At 36.8% G+C, this 18,294-nt stretch overlaps 1 protein-coding gene across 1 annotated transcript in view; it reads left to right on the top strand.

The window, feature by feature from the left end:
* The window catches only part of WWTR1 (WW domain containing transcription regulator 1), an 84,756-nt gene extending 72,015 nt beyond the window's left edge, over positions 1–12,741 (top strand). Inside the window, exons 3-5 of the mRNA XM_044669470.1 lie at positions 5,095–5,228; positions 6,255–6,367; positions 11,544–12,741. Coding sequence (XP_044525405.1) covers positions 5,095–5,228; positions 6,255–6,367; positions 11,544–11,728 — 432 coding nt within the window. The 3' untranslated portion in view covers positions 11,729–12,741. The remainder of the gene's footprint in view (positions 1–5,094; positions 5,229–6,254; positions 6,368–11,543) is intronic.
* Positions 12,742–18,294: the final 5,553 nt, after the last annotated feature.

Genomic DNA, 18,294 nt, shown 5'->3' with positions numbered 1-18,294 from the left:
ATAGGATATATATATATATAATATATAAAATATATATTTTATATTATACCTAAAATATATATTTATATTTAAATATATTAAAATATATATATTTAACCCCCTACCTTCTTATATATCTATATATATGAATTTATTGGAAAATTCAGCTCTTTGGATCTCATTTGATTTTTATAAATTTGTTTAATTTTTATTTTCCTTTTTATTTTTATTTTGAATATTTTCCCATATTTACATATTTCATGTTCTTTCCCTCTCCCTCAACCTACCTAACTTCCCTTAGCTGACAAACAATTCCACTGGGTTTTACATGTATCATTGATTAAGCCCTAATTCCATATTATTGAGAGTTGGATTAGAGTTATCATTTAATGTCTACATCCCCAATAATATCTCCATCAGCCCATGTGTACAAAGCAGTTGTATTTCTTCTGTGTTTCTCCTCCCACAGTTCTTCCTCTGGATGTGGCTAGTTTTCTTTCTCATAAATCCCTCAGAATTGTCCTGGATCCTTGCATGTTCAATTGTACCACAGTGTATCCATCTCTGTGTATAATGTTCTCTTGGTTCTTTTGGATCTCATTTGAAATGAGCTGTTGAGTTCAAAACCCAGAGATTTCTTATAGACAAACAGGAAATGTAGAGAAAACACTGGAAAGGAATGAGGAATGAATGGAACACACTGCTAGTTAATTCAGGTCAGAATTTTGGGCTGAGGTTAAGAATGACTTCCAGAAAATCATCTAGTGTTGCAATGTTGGAAAAGCGTTTGTGGTGAACACTACATTGCCAGCCCTGATAGATTTAGCTAAGCCAGTGGTTAGAACAGTGCCAGGCACATAGTAGGTGCTTAATACATATTTCCTGATTGATTGATTGCTTGAGAGATCAGACTTTTCCTTTCGGATGGCTGGTACTGGGGAATGTTTCTTTCCTCCCTGTTGTAATCCGTCATCTTTGTCATTCCTTGGAAGGCAAACATTTTTCTAGATTAATAAAAGGAGCCCTCTGCAGGCCAAATGGAGAATCAAGGAGATGTACGTAAAAGCTATTTGGAAGTCCAGTTCAAGTTGATAATTGAACTTGAATATCTCTTCCAAATAAAAACTTAATCTAAGGGGGAAATTTTAATTAAAGAGAAGGGAAAGCTAGGACAGTTGGTCCAGAGCAAGGACTCTGTGAATCTCACATCAGTGAATGAATGAGTAAATAAAAAAAAAAAGAAAAGAAAAAAAGCAATTTTTAAAGCATAGATATCAAGAATTATGAATGCTGAGAGACAAATTGTAAAAGGACTCTCCCCACCTTCAAAGAGCTGATTTACTAATGAAGAAAGATAACACATATAAGAGAGAAAAATGGACAGAGAGGTGATTTGGACTGGAGAGTCAAAGAGCTGGTGAATTGGGTGATGAATTATTGTGTCCTTTCCAGATATGTTGGTATTGGTTTAATGATTGTTCCCAACGCTGGAGATGCCAGGGGCAGGAGGAAGGATTTGGTGTTGGCCAAAGGGTCATGAAGCTGCAGATTAGTGGGTTTGAGTTGGGTAAGTTATAGAGATCTCTCAGTGGTCAAAGTGGAGCTGGAGAACTAAGTTGGTGCATGTAAATACCAAAGAAGGTATATCCAGGGCAGATGGAAAGTAGGAGGCAGGAGGCACGGCATGAAGATGAATAGACAGCAGCACAATCCCTCTTTCCTACTCTATGGATCTACCAAGTGACATGGTCAACTGTTAGATCTCTGCATAGACTTAGAGACCTAGACATGGTAGGAAATTGGACTGGGATTGTACTAACCTAATGGCACACGATGAAAGTTACTTTGGGGGCTATTTCTATCAGATTCTAAGCATCATGTGGGTGATCGTGCCTTTCTCCTTCTTTCTTCCTTACCACCTAGCATGGTGCCCACATGCAAAGGACAGGCGTCTCGAGGATTGGGAACTCTCAATGAAGAAATCCCCTTTACCTATGCATTTCTCTACCTGTGCCCAGCACACAGAGAGGTTTGAATGACTTGCCTAGAGGATCACATAGCCAGTATTCATCTGAGGTGGGATTTGAACCCAGGTTTTCAAGATTCTAAAGCCAGCTTTCTCTCCACTATGTCACAATAAGGCAATCCTTTAATATTAAAATATTTACTTGACATTTATTTTATTCTTCATAGAAATAGAGTTTAGATTCTTTAAGTCTTCCAGTTATTTGGATTCTGAATAAATGGGAATTTTTTTTTAGTATTTTTCTGCCTCATTTCCTTGAATCTCTCCCTTAGCTTTTTTTTTATGAAAAATCAGTGTCTGAAAGACTCAATTAGTCACAATCCCATTGCTCAGAAGAATGTACAATGAACATTGTTAAAAAGGGAACTCATTTAACAAAGTTAAAAAGGGAAGTCAGATGGTCGCAGAGATGGTCTCTGTATCAAAACCACTTTCTATGAAAAACATTGTCATTTTGGTATACGTCATTTGTGGCTTAGACGTATTTGACCACCATATAAGATAGTCTTAAAATAGGCTGGTTTTGAGCTGTAATAATAATGATTCCAAGATAGAGGGCAGGATCATTTGAGGAAAATCAGTAGACAAGAGAGATAACAAAACAAAACAAAACAAGGTGTCCTAAGCTGGGATTTGGAAATGGGAATAAATCAATAATATTTTTCTCCCTTCACTAGAAAAAATCATGATCATAGTGTGGTGGCACAGGATAGAGTGTTAGACCTAGTCAGAGAGACAAGTTTGAATCTGGCCTTAAACACTTATTTATGAGTTGCATGATCCTGGATAAGTCATTTTAATTTCTGTCTTCCTCAGCCTTCTCATCTGTAAAACAGGAATAATAATAGCACTCCCAAGATTAGTGTGGATAAAATGAGATATTCCTATAGATCCCTGTAAAGTATAGAGCACCATATAAATGTTGTTGTTGCTGCTGCTGTTGCTGCTGTTTCTTCTCCCATTATAGAATTGGTGTATAAACACATGATTTTTAAGTTCTTTCACTTTTGTTTAATTAGTATTTAGCATTTCCGAGCTGGAAGCTATCAAGTTGAATCCTCTGTTTTTATGGATGAGGAAGATGAGACCCTGAGAAGTTAAACAATTTGCCCAAATTTTCTCAGTTTCTTCATTTGGAAAATGGGAATGGTAACAAGGACACCTTTCTTCCCAAGTCATTGTACAGATAAAATGAGATATTTGTACAGCTCTTTAGTTTAGTTTAGTTTTTTATACCCTTACCTTCTATCTTAGAATCAATAGTAAATATTAGTTCCAAGGTAGAAGAGCAGTAAGGGCTAAGAAATTAAGGTTAAGTGACTTGCCCAAGGTCATACAGCTAGGAAGTGTCTGAGGACAGTTTTGAACCTAGGACCTCTCATCTTCTGACCTGGCTCTCCACACACTGACCCTTTGTACTACTCTTTGTAAACCATACTACTACTACTACTACTACTACTACTACTACTACTACTACTACTACTACTACTACTACCACTACCACTACTACCACCACCACTACTACTACTACTACTACCACCACTACTACTACCACCACCGCTGCTACTACTACTACTACTACTACTACTACTACTACTACTACTACTACTACTACTACTACAACTACAAAATTAGAATTTACATATGACCACATGATTTTAATGCTTTTTCCACTTTTGTTCTAATAGTATAATAACTGATGGTCTGAATATAGATCGAAGCATACTATTTTTTTTTACTTATTTTTACATATACATTATGTTTTTACTTACTTTGTGCTTTTAAAAAATACATTTGTTTTGATCTGTTTTTTCTTTTCACTGCTTTTTTAGTATATGTGCTGCCAAATCAAGCACCATATTTTCTTTCACAACACAACTAGTGTGAAAATAGGTTTTGCATGACTGAACGTGTATAATCTATATCAAATTTCTTATTTTCTCAATGAAGGGAGAGAAGAGGGAGAAGATATAGAACTTAAAATTTTAAAAAATGAATGTTAAAAATTGTTTTTACAAGAAATTGGAAAATTTTAAAATGTTAAAAAAAAAAGAAAAATGATATCTTAGCATTTCATAGCTATCATAGCTTGTTTAACCCCCTATTTTTATGGATGAGAAATTGAGACTCAGAGAGGCTTAATAATTTGCGTAAGGCAACCTTTCTGGTAGTCTGGGCACCTGGAATTAGAACCCAGGTTTTCTGTTTCTTAATCTATCACTGTCCCTTTATGCCTTTTGCCATTTCCTGGCATGCAGATCCTTTCTTTGGCTTCTGTAATTCTTTCTCAGTAAGAGAACACTATAATAGTTCAATGATGCTTCTTTTATGATGATTATTTATGGATTCCAAGTCTCCTGAAAATGTAATAGGAAGCTGGATTCCAAGCTGGTTCTTCCTCATGCCCATTCCGTCTGTTCAATTTAAAAATCAGTCATTGATTTTATTTTGGGGGCGGGGTGACCTACTGACAGTGTTTTGATGCCATAAAACATAGACATAGCTGTTAGGGCTACTCTGTCATAAATTAAAAGTTTCTCTGACTTTTAAATAATATGGACAAAAGGCATGATTGATTTTCAATTTGATCCAATCTAATCTTATTTAATGCAATGAGCAGTTATTATGTGGCTATTATATGAGAGAGAAAGAAGAGAAGAGAAGAGAAGAGAAGAGAAGAGAAGAGAAGAGAAGAGAAGAGAAGAGAAGGAGGGAGAGAGAGAAAGAGAAAGAGACAGAGACAGAGACAGAGGGAGAGGAAAACAACTATTTCTTAAAATGTTATTTTGGATTTTATCTGAAAGCCGTCTATAGGAATCCAAACAGTTGGACACATGGGGGCAAAGGTCCAGCCACACTGCTGTCTGTGTGGTTCACCCATGCTGTGGCTATGGATAAATGATTAGTGCCTGGGTTTGTGTCTAGAATGCCTTGATGGAAGGGTTGTTGAAAAGTAATGCTAATGATTGCAAGAGAAAGAAACAGCTTTGTCCTGGCTTGGTTGGAACCCCTTTTTATTTATGCAATATGCCATGCTTTGTCAGGGAATGGCTAACTCATCTTCTCCATTGGCTTTCACCTTTGTGCAGGAAGCTGCTTTGTGTCGACAACTTCCCATGGAATCAGAGACAATGGCCTCTGTTCAAGCTGCTGGGAATACACCTGCCATGGCCCAGGAAATAAGACCAATAACAAATAACAGTTCGGATCCTTTTCTCAATGGGTAAAGTCTCTTTTCTTTTTGAGTCTACTTGGTTGGGGAGGAAGGAAGTTCTGTCCCATTTAAATTTCACATTCATATTGGTTATATGATCTGAATAAATGGTCAGACCTTTCATCATAAAGTCAAGACCATGAAAATGGAAACGCTCTTGAATGTGGGAGGATGTTGCTATGGATTTGTTATCTTTTCTTACATCCATGCTATATTCTTTCCTCCCAATCCAAACCAAATATAAACTGAGACAAGGGACTGTTTAATTTTTTTCTTTGTATTTCTGGTGCCTATCTCATAGTAGGTGCTTAGTATCCTTGTTGAACTGAGCTGTAAAATGGAATTATAATCATACTAGTGAGTGATACCTATTATCAAGAAGATAATAATGTGTTATATTGTGTGAAAACTCTAAGACAACTTGGAGAGGGATGAAAGAAGAGGGCAAGGTTGAAGGGAAAACTGTGTGTCTTAAAGTACTTTACTATCTCTTGATTTGGAGACCCCAAAAGTCCCCTATATATTCTGTGATTATAAATCCTTTTCAACTTCAAACACAGACCACATTTGACCTCCTTTAACTGCTGTTTCCTTTGACTAGAATATTAATAATAATAATATAATAAATTTTATAGAGAAATTGTGGTTGAGCGTTATTTTTAAAAAAACTCAAAATTGAAGCTAACGGTGAAAAGCTAGAAAATGTAAGACCATATTTGAAAAGCTCAAGTTATAGTGAAATGTTAAATAATGAATTTGTGCAAAAAATAGATCAACAATTAGCATAAATGACCAATTTGGAACCTTTTAAATTTGCTTATCCATGATTGCTTTTTGATGTTACAAATTGGTGTACTTTTATCTTGAACTGGAAACATGGACTATTTTTGGTGAGGCTGGGAAAGTTGAGCATGATGATTACCATAGAGACTGTCTCAAAAAAACTGCAGCTTTGCTTTTTACCTGACTGAATTTGGAATTGAAATTCTGTTCAGGGGGATTACACTGAGGAGTTTTCCATGTTTTAATTTGTAGCGGGCCATACCATTCCAGGGAACAGAGCACCGACAGTGGCCTCGGTTTAGGATGCTACAGCATACCCACGACTCCTGAAGATTTCCTTGGCAACGTCGATGAGATGGACACAGGTAGGAAGGAGAAGACAGTTAATTTAAAGTCTTGTAATCACACAATTCATTGTCAATCTTGGGTGTTGCTGAGTTTCTGTAGGATGCTTTTTTATGTGCTCATAATACTAGTCTCTTTGAGTACAAGCACAAGAGGATTCAAAAAGCACCAATAAGAAGTAATAGTGAGAGGGCAGCTAGGTGGCTCAGTGGATGGAGAGCTTGGCCTCGAGATGAGAGATCTTAGAGTTAAACTTTGTTAGTAGGGAAGGAGAATGCATCTACTAAACTATACCAAGGCTGTTCCATCGTAGAGGTTACTATTATGATATTATTTATCCTTTGCCCAAACTGAAATTGTTATAAATCTAATTAGTCCCAGATCACCAAGACCTTTCACTTGTTTCCCAGGTGATTAGCCACTACTTTTGCAGAGGAAAAAGATAAAAGATCTTGGGGATCCATTGGTGTAGGCCAATTTCCTCCACCATTTTGGATTAGGATAATGTTCTGCAATTTATAATATTAAACAGTTGCTGGGGCCACTAAAAGCTTAAGTGATTTTCCCAGTCAATATATGTATGTTAGAGGCAAGATTGGAAACCAAGTCTGCTTGTTTTCAAAGCTGACTTTCTACCAACTATGCCATCCTGCCTCTTAATAGAGATTTGATTGAAAACATTTGTGGTCATTGATTCAACAGGAAACAAAGCAAAGTGATAACCTAATTACCGTTTTCCAAGAGATTAAGGGTTTTTATAATGATTATGCTAATCTGTTGATTTCCAGGTCTATAGAAAAGAACCAAAATGACTGGCTGGGGGGAAGAATTTAGTTGAGAATTTAAAGGAATATTCCTTTGCTTTGGTCAGGGTGATCATTTGAAATGAGCCTTTTGTATATGTCTTTAAATATTTTCAAGAAGGAGATAAGCAATCAGCTCTCTTAGCATTCACTTCTCTATTGAAATGACCATTCTTTTATATCAGTCATAACCATTCTTTTAGACTGTTTTGCTAAAAATTTTTCTAAGAGTATTCTTGGTGCAGGTTGGGAGAATGGAAATCGATTGCTCATTATTATACATCAATGAAGATTGTCTAAGAACCTGCTGGGTTTAGGGCAGTGGGAGATGGAAAGAGAAAAACAGAAAGTCCTTGCCTTGGAGGACCTTAGATCCTATTGGGGGATAGGAAATATGTACATGTATATTTATTTATGAAATATATACTGGGAGGGCAGCTGGGTGGCTTGGTGGACTGAGACCCAGGTCTGGGTTCAAATATGGTCTCGAATCCTACCTAGCTGTGTGATCCTTGGCAAGTCACTTGACCCCCATTCCCTAGCCCTTACCTCTTTTTTGCCTTGGAACAACTACACAGTATTGATTCTAAGATGGAAGGTGAGGGTTTTTGAAAAAAAGAATAAAAGAAAACTAGAACTTTTAAAAGGCAGAGATGAAGAGAGAATGTTTTGGGGATGAAAGGTAGCCTTCAAAAAGGTACAGAAATGATGGCGGGAATATATTATATATGAGAACTAGCAATAAAGGCCAATATGGCAGGAGTATGTGAATTGGAGTCATGTATCATGAGAGTGGAAAGGTAGGTTTAAGGGCAGGTTAAGAAGGATTGTGCTTACCCAACAGAAGAGTTTGTATTTGATCCTTTTTTTTTTCTTAAACCCTTACCTTCTGTCTTAGTTTCAATTCAATTCAAAGACAGAAGAGCAGAAAGGGCTAGGCAAATGGAGTTAAATGACTTGCACAGGGTCACGTAGCTACAAAATGTCTGAGACTAGGTTGTATTTGAGGGTCCTAGCCCAGGCCTTGGAATTTGTTAGGCAGGGAGGGAACATGGCCAGTGTTTCCTAAAAAAGTCACTTTAGCAACGATATGGAAGATGAATTGGAAAGGAGAGACTTCAGGCAGGGAATCCAATTAGGAGACCAAAGCAATACTAGTACTTAGGAATGATAATAAGTAATAATAATAATAATCAGGAATGAACTATTGTGTATCAAAATAAAAATATCATCAAAAGAAGAAAAGAAAAGAGCCCTATAAAGAAAGATGTCACTTAAGATTTCTAAATGTTTGCCTCATGTCTCCGGCTGCTCATTCTGTGAACTCTAGATATTGTTTTTTACTCTCCGAGCCTTTGTATCTGGGGATAGAGGTGATTTTTCTCCTTGACATTGACCAATTTCTCCTCTCAAGTACAAAAAAATAGAAGTGAACCAAAAAGGTCGAATTAAAATGAATTCTGAGCACATGATCATCAGGATAGTCCCTTTCTCTATGTTCATCAAGGAAACCAAACTGATCTGAGATAGCCAAGCATGTGTTTGTATAAGATTTTTCCTTTTTTCGAAGGTATGTGTAGCATATTTCTTTAGGGTATGCCCCCCTGGGCATTTTTTAAAAGAGATAATTTTTAAAAATACTCAATCGGATGAAAAAGACATTTTAATTCTTTAATAAACTAACCGTAAACATTTTAAATGAAATTAAATTTAAATTTGACTTTAAAAACATAAAGTTCTCTTTTTAATCAAATCCCCACGTTTGCCCTATAAACCTCACTAGCACCGAACTGATTAAACCTTCTATTCATTTCTTAATTTAGTGGACAGAGTGCTGGATTTGAAGTCTGGAACCAATCCTGTCTGAGACTCTATATTCCTGGGACCAGTCACTTAGGCACCTGGGATTTGGGTTCCTTCTGTGTAAAATGATAGCTTCTAAGGCTTCTTCTGGTTCTAAAAATTTTGTTCCGAAAATCTCTAATTTTGTTAGAAGCTGAAGGGATTGCAAAATATTTCACGTAAGAGGAAGCATTTGAGCTGAGCAAATATTTTAGCCTTTTCTTGGCTAAGGAAACATCTTTCCAACTGAGTCTTGCTCCCATAGCCACATCGTAAAACTTCAGCCATGGAGGTTAATCCTTGAGGAACAGAAGTGCACCCTTTTAAAATGTAAAATCATAGCTTTTTTTTTTTTTTTTTTGGCCTTCCTTGCTCAAACCAAACAGGACACTGGGCCACATCTATCCATTAGATAGCAGAAACAAAGTAGTCAGAGGAGTCAAAGGAGAAAACATTGTGGAGCTGATTTTTCCCTCCTGACTCATCTGTACTGGCTGGAGTCCTTCGGCAACTAGAAGGTGGAAAGCTTCCCCTCCACCTCCCCTACCCCAACTCTGGCAGGAACTGGTTATCATTGAACAGAAGTATCACAGGTGGAGGCAAGGCATGCCTCAGAGAAAGTCTGGAAGAGAGGGAGGGCTAAAGGCTTCACAGAATTCTGGGCAACAAAGTCACTAGATGGACCTTCTTTTTCCAGAATCTTGCAGAAGTGGCAGATGGAAAATGGCAGAGGGGAAATGAATGGGAAGGAGAGGAAGGACACAAGGGTAGTGGCAGCAATAGTTACACCTCTCAAAAGTCCTCCAAGACCAAGAAAGTGAGGGTCTTGGGCACTCTGTGAGGTGTCACTAGTCTTTTATCTGAGAACCTTGCCTCATTTTTCACTTTAAAAAAAAATGCTTGTTGACTTGGCTTCTTATATGGGAGCCTTCTTTCAGTGACATCCCTCTTGTCCCTAACTTTTTAAGGATTATGTGCCAGCAGGCAATTTTTACTCTGTTGTCTCTACTAAGAGCAAAAGATGGATAGTCTGATGGGACAGAACATAGGGCTGACACCCTTTGGCATTTATTATGTCATACTCTTATGTTCTCCCATCTAAATCCATCCATTTAGAACTGTGTCTCCTGAGACATATTTCATACAAAATTTATATATATATTCACAGAGTTCTGGGTAACAAAATCACTAGATGGACTTTCTTTTTCCAGAATCTTGCAGAAATGGCAGATGGAAAATGGCAGAGGGGAAATGAATGGGAAGGGGAGTATATATATATATATACACATATACATTTATATATATACATAAATACACACACACATACACTCACACACTCTGGAGCCTTCATTGCAATAGTAGATTTTTAACATGTTACAATAGGTGGTATTTACTCCATTAATACAAATAATTAGTTTATTCAACAATCATTTAATAAGCACCTACTAAATACAAGGGCTGTTAGGTGGTACGATGGATATACTGCCAGGACTGAGTCAGAAAGATTCATCTTCCTAAGTTCAAATCCAACTTCAGATACTCATTAGCTGTGAGATCCTGAGCAAGTCACTGATCCTGTTTGCCTCAGTTTCCTTATCTGTTAAATGAGCTGGAGAAGGAAATGGCTGACCTATCCAGTGTCTTTGCCAAGAAAATTCCAAATGGGGCCACAAAGTATCAGACATGACTGAAATACAACAATAACAATGTGTAAAGCATTTTGCTAGTTCTGGGAATATGAAGACAAAACCATAGTTTGAGGGCTTGAATCATTCAACCCTTATTTTTGAGATAAAGAAACTGAGCCTTAGAGATGTTAAATGAATCACCCTGTGTCATATAGATTGATGGGGGCAGAAGCAGGATTTGAACCCAAATTTATAAGGAACCAGAGTCAATACTCTTTTCATTTTACCACACCCCTTAACCCTTTCTCAACCAACTAATTAATTAATTTTAAGGTTTATATTAATTTATTTTTTCAAGGGGGGGAGAATGATAGTAATAATGGCAGACATTTATATAGTTTTGTTTTTTTTAATCCTTAGTTTCTATCTTAGAATCAATATTGTGTTTTGGTTCCAAGGAAAAGAGTGGTAAGGACTAGGCAAATGCGGTTAAGTAACTTGCCCAGGGTCACACAGCTAGGAAGTGTCTGAGGGCAGATTTGAACCTAGTAACAGCCATCTCTACATCCGGCTCTCTGTCCACTGAGCTACCTCATTGCCCCCATATCTCTTTTCACATTCACTTTCCTTTCTGAGACTCCCAACAACCCTATGAGGTATTTATTATCCAGTTATTATCATGTCCATTTGGAGAAAATTGAGATGTGGAGACCATATGTGACTTGCCCATGGCTGCACAGTGAGGAAGCATCAGAAGCAAGATTAGAATCCAGATTTTACTAATTCCAAGTCTACTGTTCTGTAATTACTATGCCATGGTGTGGAAAAAAGCATCAAAAAGACTCTTGTGAAAACTTTAGTTTTTATTCACCTTTGTTCTCCAGGGATCTTTGCTTCTATTCACAGTTGCTTTTCTTTCACAGGGGAAAATGTAGCGCAGACACCGATGAATCTAAATGCCCAGCAGACCCGTTTCCCCGACTTCCTTGACTGTCTTCCTGGAACAAATGTTGATCTCGGGACTCTGGAGTCAGAGGACCTGATTCCAATCTTCAATGATGTGGAGTCTGTCCTTACCAAAAGTGAGCCCTTTCTGACCTGGCTGTAATCCGCACTCTTGGCTTTGACCTCCCCCCTCCATCCTCCATCATCTTCTCCTCTTCTTTGGAAAAGAGGTGGAGCCCAGAAAGAACTCGAGATTTCCAACCATCTTTACATCCGTGTGGTCAATTGAAATTGTTGTCTGGATCTGATTGACAATAACTTAAGTTTAAAGTATAAATATAAAAGTGTACATTTTCACTTTATTTTTTAATCGTATCTGTTTGCTACAGCATCCTGGCTGAGGAGAGAGCAGGCAGAAATTGTTTCCTCTCTGTTTCCTTTTCATTGGCCCTTGAAGATGCTTGTGGGGGTTAGTTTAAATTATAAGCTGATAAACAAGGGAAAAAAAAAATAAAGCAAAGAGTTGGCCACTAGATCTGATGTGACAGCTTCAGCCAGCATCCCTGTACCAGATTAGACCCAAAGTACAGGTCAGCAGCTATATTTATGACAGTAGTACCAAGTGCTTTACAAAAATAAAAAATAAAACTCTATTTAACTTGAGCTTTAAAGAAATCATTGTATTGTTAGTCAAATAATACTGTATAGAATGCCGAGTAGCTTTGAATTCGTGCTGGCTATGATAATAATAATCATTATTCTATATTTTCAGAGGCACAGACAATACTGTTATTGTTTATTCCCCAGCGTATTACTCTTTGGGTTCCAGAAAATGAACAGTTCCAAATTCAAAAGTAGCAGATTTGTCTAGTAACTGTTTTATTCTAAAGATGCCGTAAAAAGAGACCAGATCAGTGCTAAGCAACACCACCATGAGAAAAATAAGCCAGCGGAATGAAAAAAACATGCAATTATAATAAAATGCAACTTAGATTATGATGTTTATTTTTATTAAGCACTCACTGTAATTTTGTAACTGATTATAATTAGCAACAGAAATTTTTTTTTTTTTTGATACATCTGTGGCAACTGTTTTGTTGTTGTTGTTGTTGTTTGTTTGTTTGTTTTTTTGATTCTTGGAAAATAATCCTAAAATATATCAAGGTGGGAGGGAAAGTGTGGCACAACTTACAACTTGACGATAGAATACCCAGTTGCCTTTTTTTTTTTTTTTTTGTACGCCTTGTCGGTCTTGTTGCCGAGACAATAAGGAATTGAAACAGACAGTATCGATGAAACTGTAATCGGGAATGACCGATCACTGAATGACCTGTAAACAAATGCCTGCTTTATAGGGAGGGTACATGGTGGAGGCAAATGTTTCTGAATTCAGTCAGACTATTCCCTGTCTGCTAATTCTATTATGCAAACTTTTCTGCTTGCTCCCATTGGTATAAAAGGCTTGATATCATATATACTTAATACCTCTCATGTAATCAAGAGAAATTTCTTTTTGAGATGTTTAGGACTGAGAGAGCATAAAGTATAGCTAGCATTCAGCTCCCCTAATATGCCAATGAAGTCCTCAAATGTTTTGATATTTTTTGAACTGTCATTATTTATAACCTATGAATTTAATCTGTTTTTAAAATTTTAACAAAATTCATTACTTTTTAAAGGCATTATTATTAATTCCAGCCTCTGAGCTAGACCCTTCCAGGTCCTGGCAAACACAGGAGGTTGATCACTCCATTGTTTATTTGTTGAGGGTCTGTTAATTCAGATTCTTTCTTATGTATTAGAAGACACAAGAAGTACAGAATATCTTTTTATCTTGTTGGGAAGAAAGCAGGTGAAAAGGTCAGAGTTCAAGTAGCAATATTATGGAAACACATGGAAAGATGGAAAGTTAAGAAAACCATATGGATAGACATGTAATCGTGCCCCAGAAGTGAGAAGAGCTTGGGTGCCCAAATAGAACGTGTCAGGAGAGTTTTATGAAAACTGTTCTCTGTGATTACTTTTACACCAAAAGATTTTTCCATTTTGTTTTAAAAACAAACTCCTTTGGTGCACTTTACATTGGACAGAAAGACAAAAGGAGGAATGAGAAGGCTGAGGATAAAACTACTGTTACTTCCAAAACAATGAAACTTTTTTTTTCTAAATAGTAAAGTTGTTTTTTTTGTTTTGTTTTGTTTTTTTGCTCCCTTCCTCCCTCTGTATGTTTGTCTGATAGTCTTTTCTGCCCCCTCCCCACTTGTATTCTCTTTTCCCTTTCCCCAAACCCCGTTCCATTTCTTCATTATTTTCTCTATCCCACTTTTTCCTTCCCACATCCAACAAGGGTGTTGGGTTGAGGAGAGCAGCTGGATGGGAATGTTTCTTTCTCCAACAAATTGAAGGGAGCACTGATTTTTCCCCCCTTCTTTTGCTGTTGCAAAAGGAGTGGAACAATCATTTTGAACAAACAAGGGACCTAACAAGGTTAAGCAGTGTTACTGTATTTTTTAAAGTTTTTTTTTTCTTTAAGACTTGTTTTCAGGTTATCAAATTAAATCTGAAATAGCTATCCCTCATTGCCTTTTTTTTTTTTAAACATGATTAGCACATTGGGGATTTATAGAGTCTATTTTCAGAAATGAATTTTCTAGTATGCTATAGTTCAAATTAACAAATATGAGGTGAATTTTTCTTTTTTTTGTTAGAAAAACTAGTTGAGCATTTATTATTAAGGAAATTACACTTTTTTCCCAGGGTAAAGCAAAGCATTGATCAATACTGTGTTATCACCTGAATAAAGCCAAGTACAATGTTTTAATGGCATGTAAAACATTGTTTAAAAAAGAAACCAAGAAATGAAGGAAGGAAGGAAGGAAGGAAGAAGGAAGGAAGGAAGGAAGGAAGGAAGGAAGGAAGGAAGGAAGGAAGGAAGGAAGATAGACAAATAGATACTAAAGTATGAAAATTTGAAGCCAATAACAGCTCTTAAATACATAGTTTCAGATGATTACAATCATGAACCTCCTACCAAATTAAATAGAAGGTGCTATCTTACAAGTTTTCATTAGATTACAAAGCAATTGCTAGGATTTTTTTTAGTTTGAATGACAATGATGAGATAAAGGAAAATTTGCAACCAATTTTGGCATGAGAAAGATACAGTTTAAAGTGTATTCCTTCCCATGCTTTTTTCTGATCTAAAAGGCATTTGAATTGAATTCTTGGACAAAACCTTTATGTTTGTAATTTTGTTGATGCAGAAATTTTTAGACAGTATTTCACTGCATTATTTAAGGATGTGAAATGCCATTTCTTTCTTTTTTTTTTTTTTAACCAGTTTTCTTGGGTGTACAGGATGTATACAGAGTGAATATGCCAAAGTGCCTGGGCACACAGTTGACCCTTGCTGAGTAGGACAGTTCTGCATCAGTGTTGGTGATATGGAACAAGAAAGAAGTTGTATATTGTAGCCTTTATTCTGGTAACACTCTTAGAATGTAGTTCTCAGAAGAAGCAAGACTCAATGATACAATGCTATTTGTAAAAGACATCATATATTAATTTTAAGTGGGGAAAAAATGTTGATTGACAAAGACTGTTTCCTAATACACTACATCCATTTATGTTCTAGTGCCTTAATTTTTTAATTTACTTCTACATTTTTGTTATATGACATACGTGTGAGTGTTTATTTTTAATTTAGATGGCTATGCATACGAAGATGTATGCAGTCAAACCAATCAGATCAAACTGTTGTACCCAAAGTTTGGTACTGGTTTTTTTTTTCCTCTGATCCTGTACAAGAAAAAATAAATATAATTAAAATTTCAGTTGGTGGCTTTTGCTTTTTTTCAGTCTTCTGTGTTGTTCCTTTTACCAAAAAGTTTTAGGTTTTAGGGAAGAGAGGATTATATTATACCTTTTTGGCAGAAAAAAAAGGAAGAAAATTCTGCAGACAAATATTTTCTTGGATTTCATGCCTGAGTTCAGGAGCACAAATATTTGTCTTGAGAATTCTAGTTTTCATTTTATTTCAGATTTTTGAGGAGACTGTATGTTATCGTATCATTATCCCTATTTTACTGTATGCTACAGAGATGCAGGGTTTGCTCATTACACCAAATTCATCAGAGGACCACCTTTCAAAGCGATCTGGTGGCCTTTTTCCCTTTCAGTATCAGAGCCAATTTTTTTGTCCCTATTCTATTACAAGTCAGGATGAATAATATTATAGCTACTCACACTTGGTGCTGTCCCACTACTAATTTTTTGGAGTTGGTGGTTCATGGCTGGCATCAATTAGACTAGCATTTAAGTGCCTGCTATGTCTTAAGCCCTGTCTTAGGTCTTGGGGATAGAAAGATAGACAGGAATATAATTAATGACTTCAAGAAGCTTACTTTTTACCAAGGGGGAAGCAACATGTAAATAGAAAATATTTACAAATTAAAATGCAAAGTAATTTTAGGGGTTTGGTGGGGGCAGAATCCTGAAGGAAGAACACCTATTTAGATCAACCCCTAACTGAAAAAAGATTTGTTTCTACAGCTGGTAGAATTGGTAGCTCATCACGCAAATATAAGAATTCCCAATATATGAAATACTGAACAAAAAGATCATTAGTGAATGCTGGCTCATATATTATACTTATAGTATATCTTAGTGTCTGCATACTGTCTCTGGAGAGTTGAGGTGGGAGGTTGGAATTCATGCCTGGCACAAATTTAAGAGCACCTTTGTTCTTTATTTGACCACTTTAAGTCTCTTGTGAGCTAATGGCCCAGTGTGGGAAACATGAGCCCCTGAGTTCTGGGACACTTCCACAGTCATGTTTTGTAGAGGCTAGCTAAGGACATGAGAGCAAGCCTCTCTTTATGTGCCTAGACCCCCAATTTCAGAATGTCAGTTCCTTGTCTTCTGTCCTTGACATGTCAACTAGTGTCAATACCCCACACTCTCGGAGCACTTTTGCTTTCCACTGTACTAGACTGATGAAATATTATTGGTGTACATCTGAAATAGATCCTTTTCTTTCCTTACATAATTGATTTATTATAAAATCTTCTTTAGAAATGCACTTTCCAATTAAAGTAGGAAATAAGACATGGCTCAGGACTAGAAAATTTATTCTCTTTGTAACTATGTAGTAATAAGGAAGGATTGCTTCCCTATTCCTCCCAGTTCCTCCAGCATTTTATACTGTATAAAATACGAGTATACTGGGGTAATCCATCACATCATTTCCCACTTAGTTGTTCTACTGATTTTTATGATCTCCAGAAACACATCAGTCTTCAAGATGAAATCAACTATGAAACTCACACTTCCTCAGGATCCCCTATTCTTGGGACTCTTTTCCTTGCTTTGGTTGGAGAGGGGTAGACATCTAGAAACTTCCTGGTTTCCCCACCATTTAAGGAGGATGCTCAGGGAATTCACATTTGTCATTCCCCATTTGACTGCTGCTGGCCTGGACTTCCCGATCTCCAGAACACATCATCTTTCAAGATAAAGTCAACTTTGTAACTCATGCCTCCTCATGCTATTTCCCTCCCGAAGGCAAGACTTCATTGTGCCCCCACACTGGAATCTCCAATCCCCTTCTTTTTTTAAACCTGAGTTTCTGTCTTAGTGCAATTCTACAAAGAGCAGCAAAGGCTAGTCAATTGGAATTAAGTGTCTAGTTAGGGAAACGTCTGAGGCCAAATTTGAGCCCAGGATCTCTCATCTCCAGGCATGACACACTATCAACTGTGCCACCTACCTGCCCCTAGCCCCCTTCTTTTAATTTGTTATCTTCTTGCATTAGATGAACTCCTCGAGGAAAAGGACTGTCTCATGTCTTTCTTTGCCTCTCCAGCACTTAACACAATGCTTGGTACTTAATAAATGTTTATTGACTCTTACTCTGATTCTGACATGGTACTAAGAAAGGGAGTGCTTTTATTATTAGGACATTTTTTCCCCATACACCACACTTAAATTTTCCTTTTGGCAATTTTGATGCTCTTCCTTACTGCTTTCTGGAGCCAGAAAAACAACTCTAATCCTTGACTTCCACGTGACAACCTAAATATTTGAAGGCAGAAAGCTATGTCCCCCTTGTGATCACTTGGTACCTTTAAGGGCTTCTTTTCTCCAGGCTAAACTACCCCAATTTCCTCACACAATCTCCAAGTTATTTTCATCAGAACACTTTCTAGCTTCTGTGTCCTTCCTAAAATATAGCAACTAGCACTGAATACAAAAATGGGGCTGTCATTTATTTCCTGGAAACAATCTCATTCTTAATGAAACCTTATCAGATTAGGTTTCCTAGCTGCCTTCTTACACTATGGATTAATAAGTAGCTTACAGGCCATTAAACTCTCCTGGCTGTCACCATGGTACCTACATGTTTTCCCCAAGAATCTTAAGCTAAGGGAAAGAAAGAATGAACAAAGAAAGGAGAAAAAAATTCCTCATCATCCCATAATATGAAATGTCATACAGCCCTTTCAAAAAATCAACATTTCATTTTTATTTTTTCATATTAGTTTAACCAACTGCTGGCCTCTACCCTATTAGACACCACTTTAGTGCCTATACTGGCAAGAATCATAACTAAAGTGAGTTAGTAGAGGCTTTGTCACAGGTCTCTGAAATTTAGAAGGTACAAAAATGTTTATATAAGCATCCTTTCAGTAGCCTGGAAGCCATAGCATTAATTTTTTCTCTTTTCCCTTC

This window comes from Gracilinanus agilis, chromosome 3, assembly GCF_016433145.1.
Source record: "Gracilinanus agilis isolate LMUSP501 chromosome 3, AgileGrace, whole genome shotgun sequence".
NCBI classification, from domain to species: Eukaryota; Metazoa; Chordata; class Mammalia; order Didelphimorphia; family Didelphidae; genus Gracilinanus; species Gracilinanus agilis.
The sequence above is the reverse complement of the archived record's forward strand: the minus strand, read 5'-3'. Positions and strand labels throughout refer to the sequence as shown.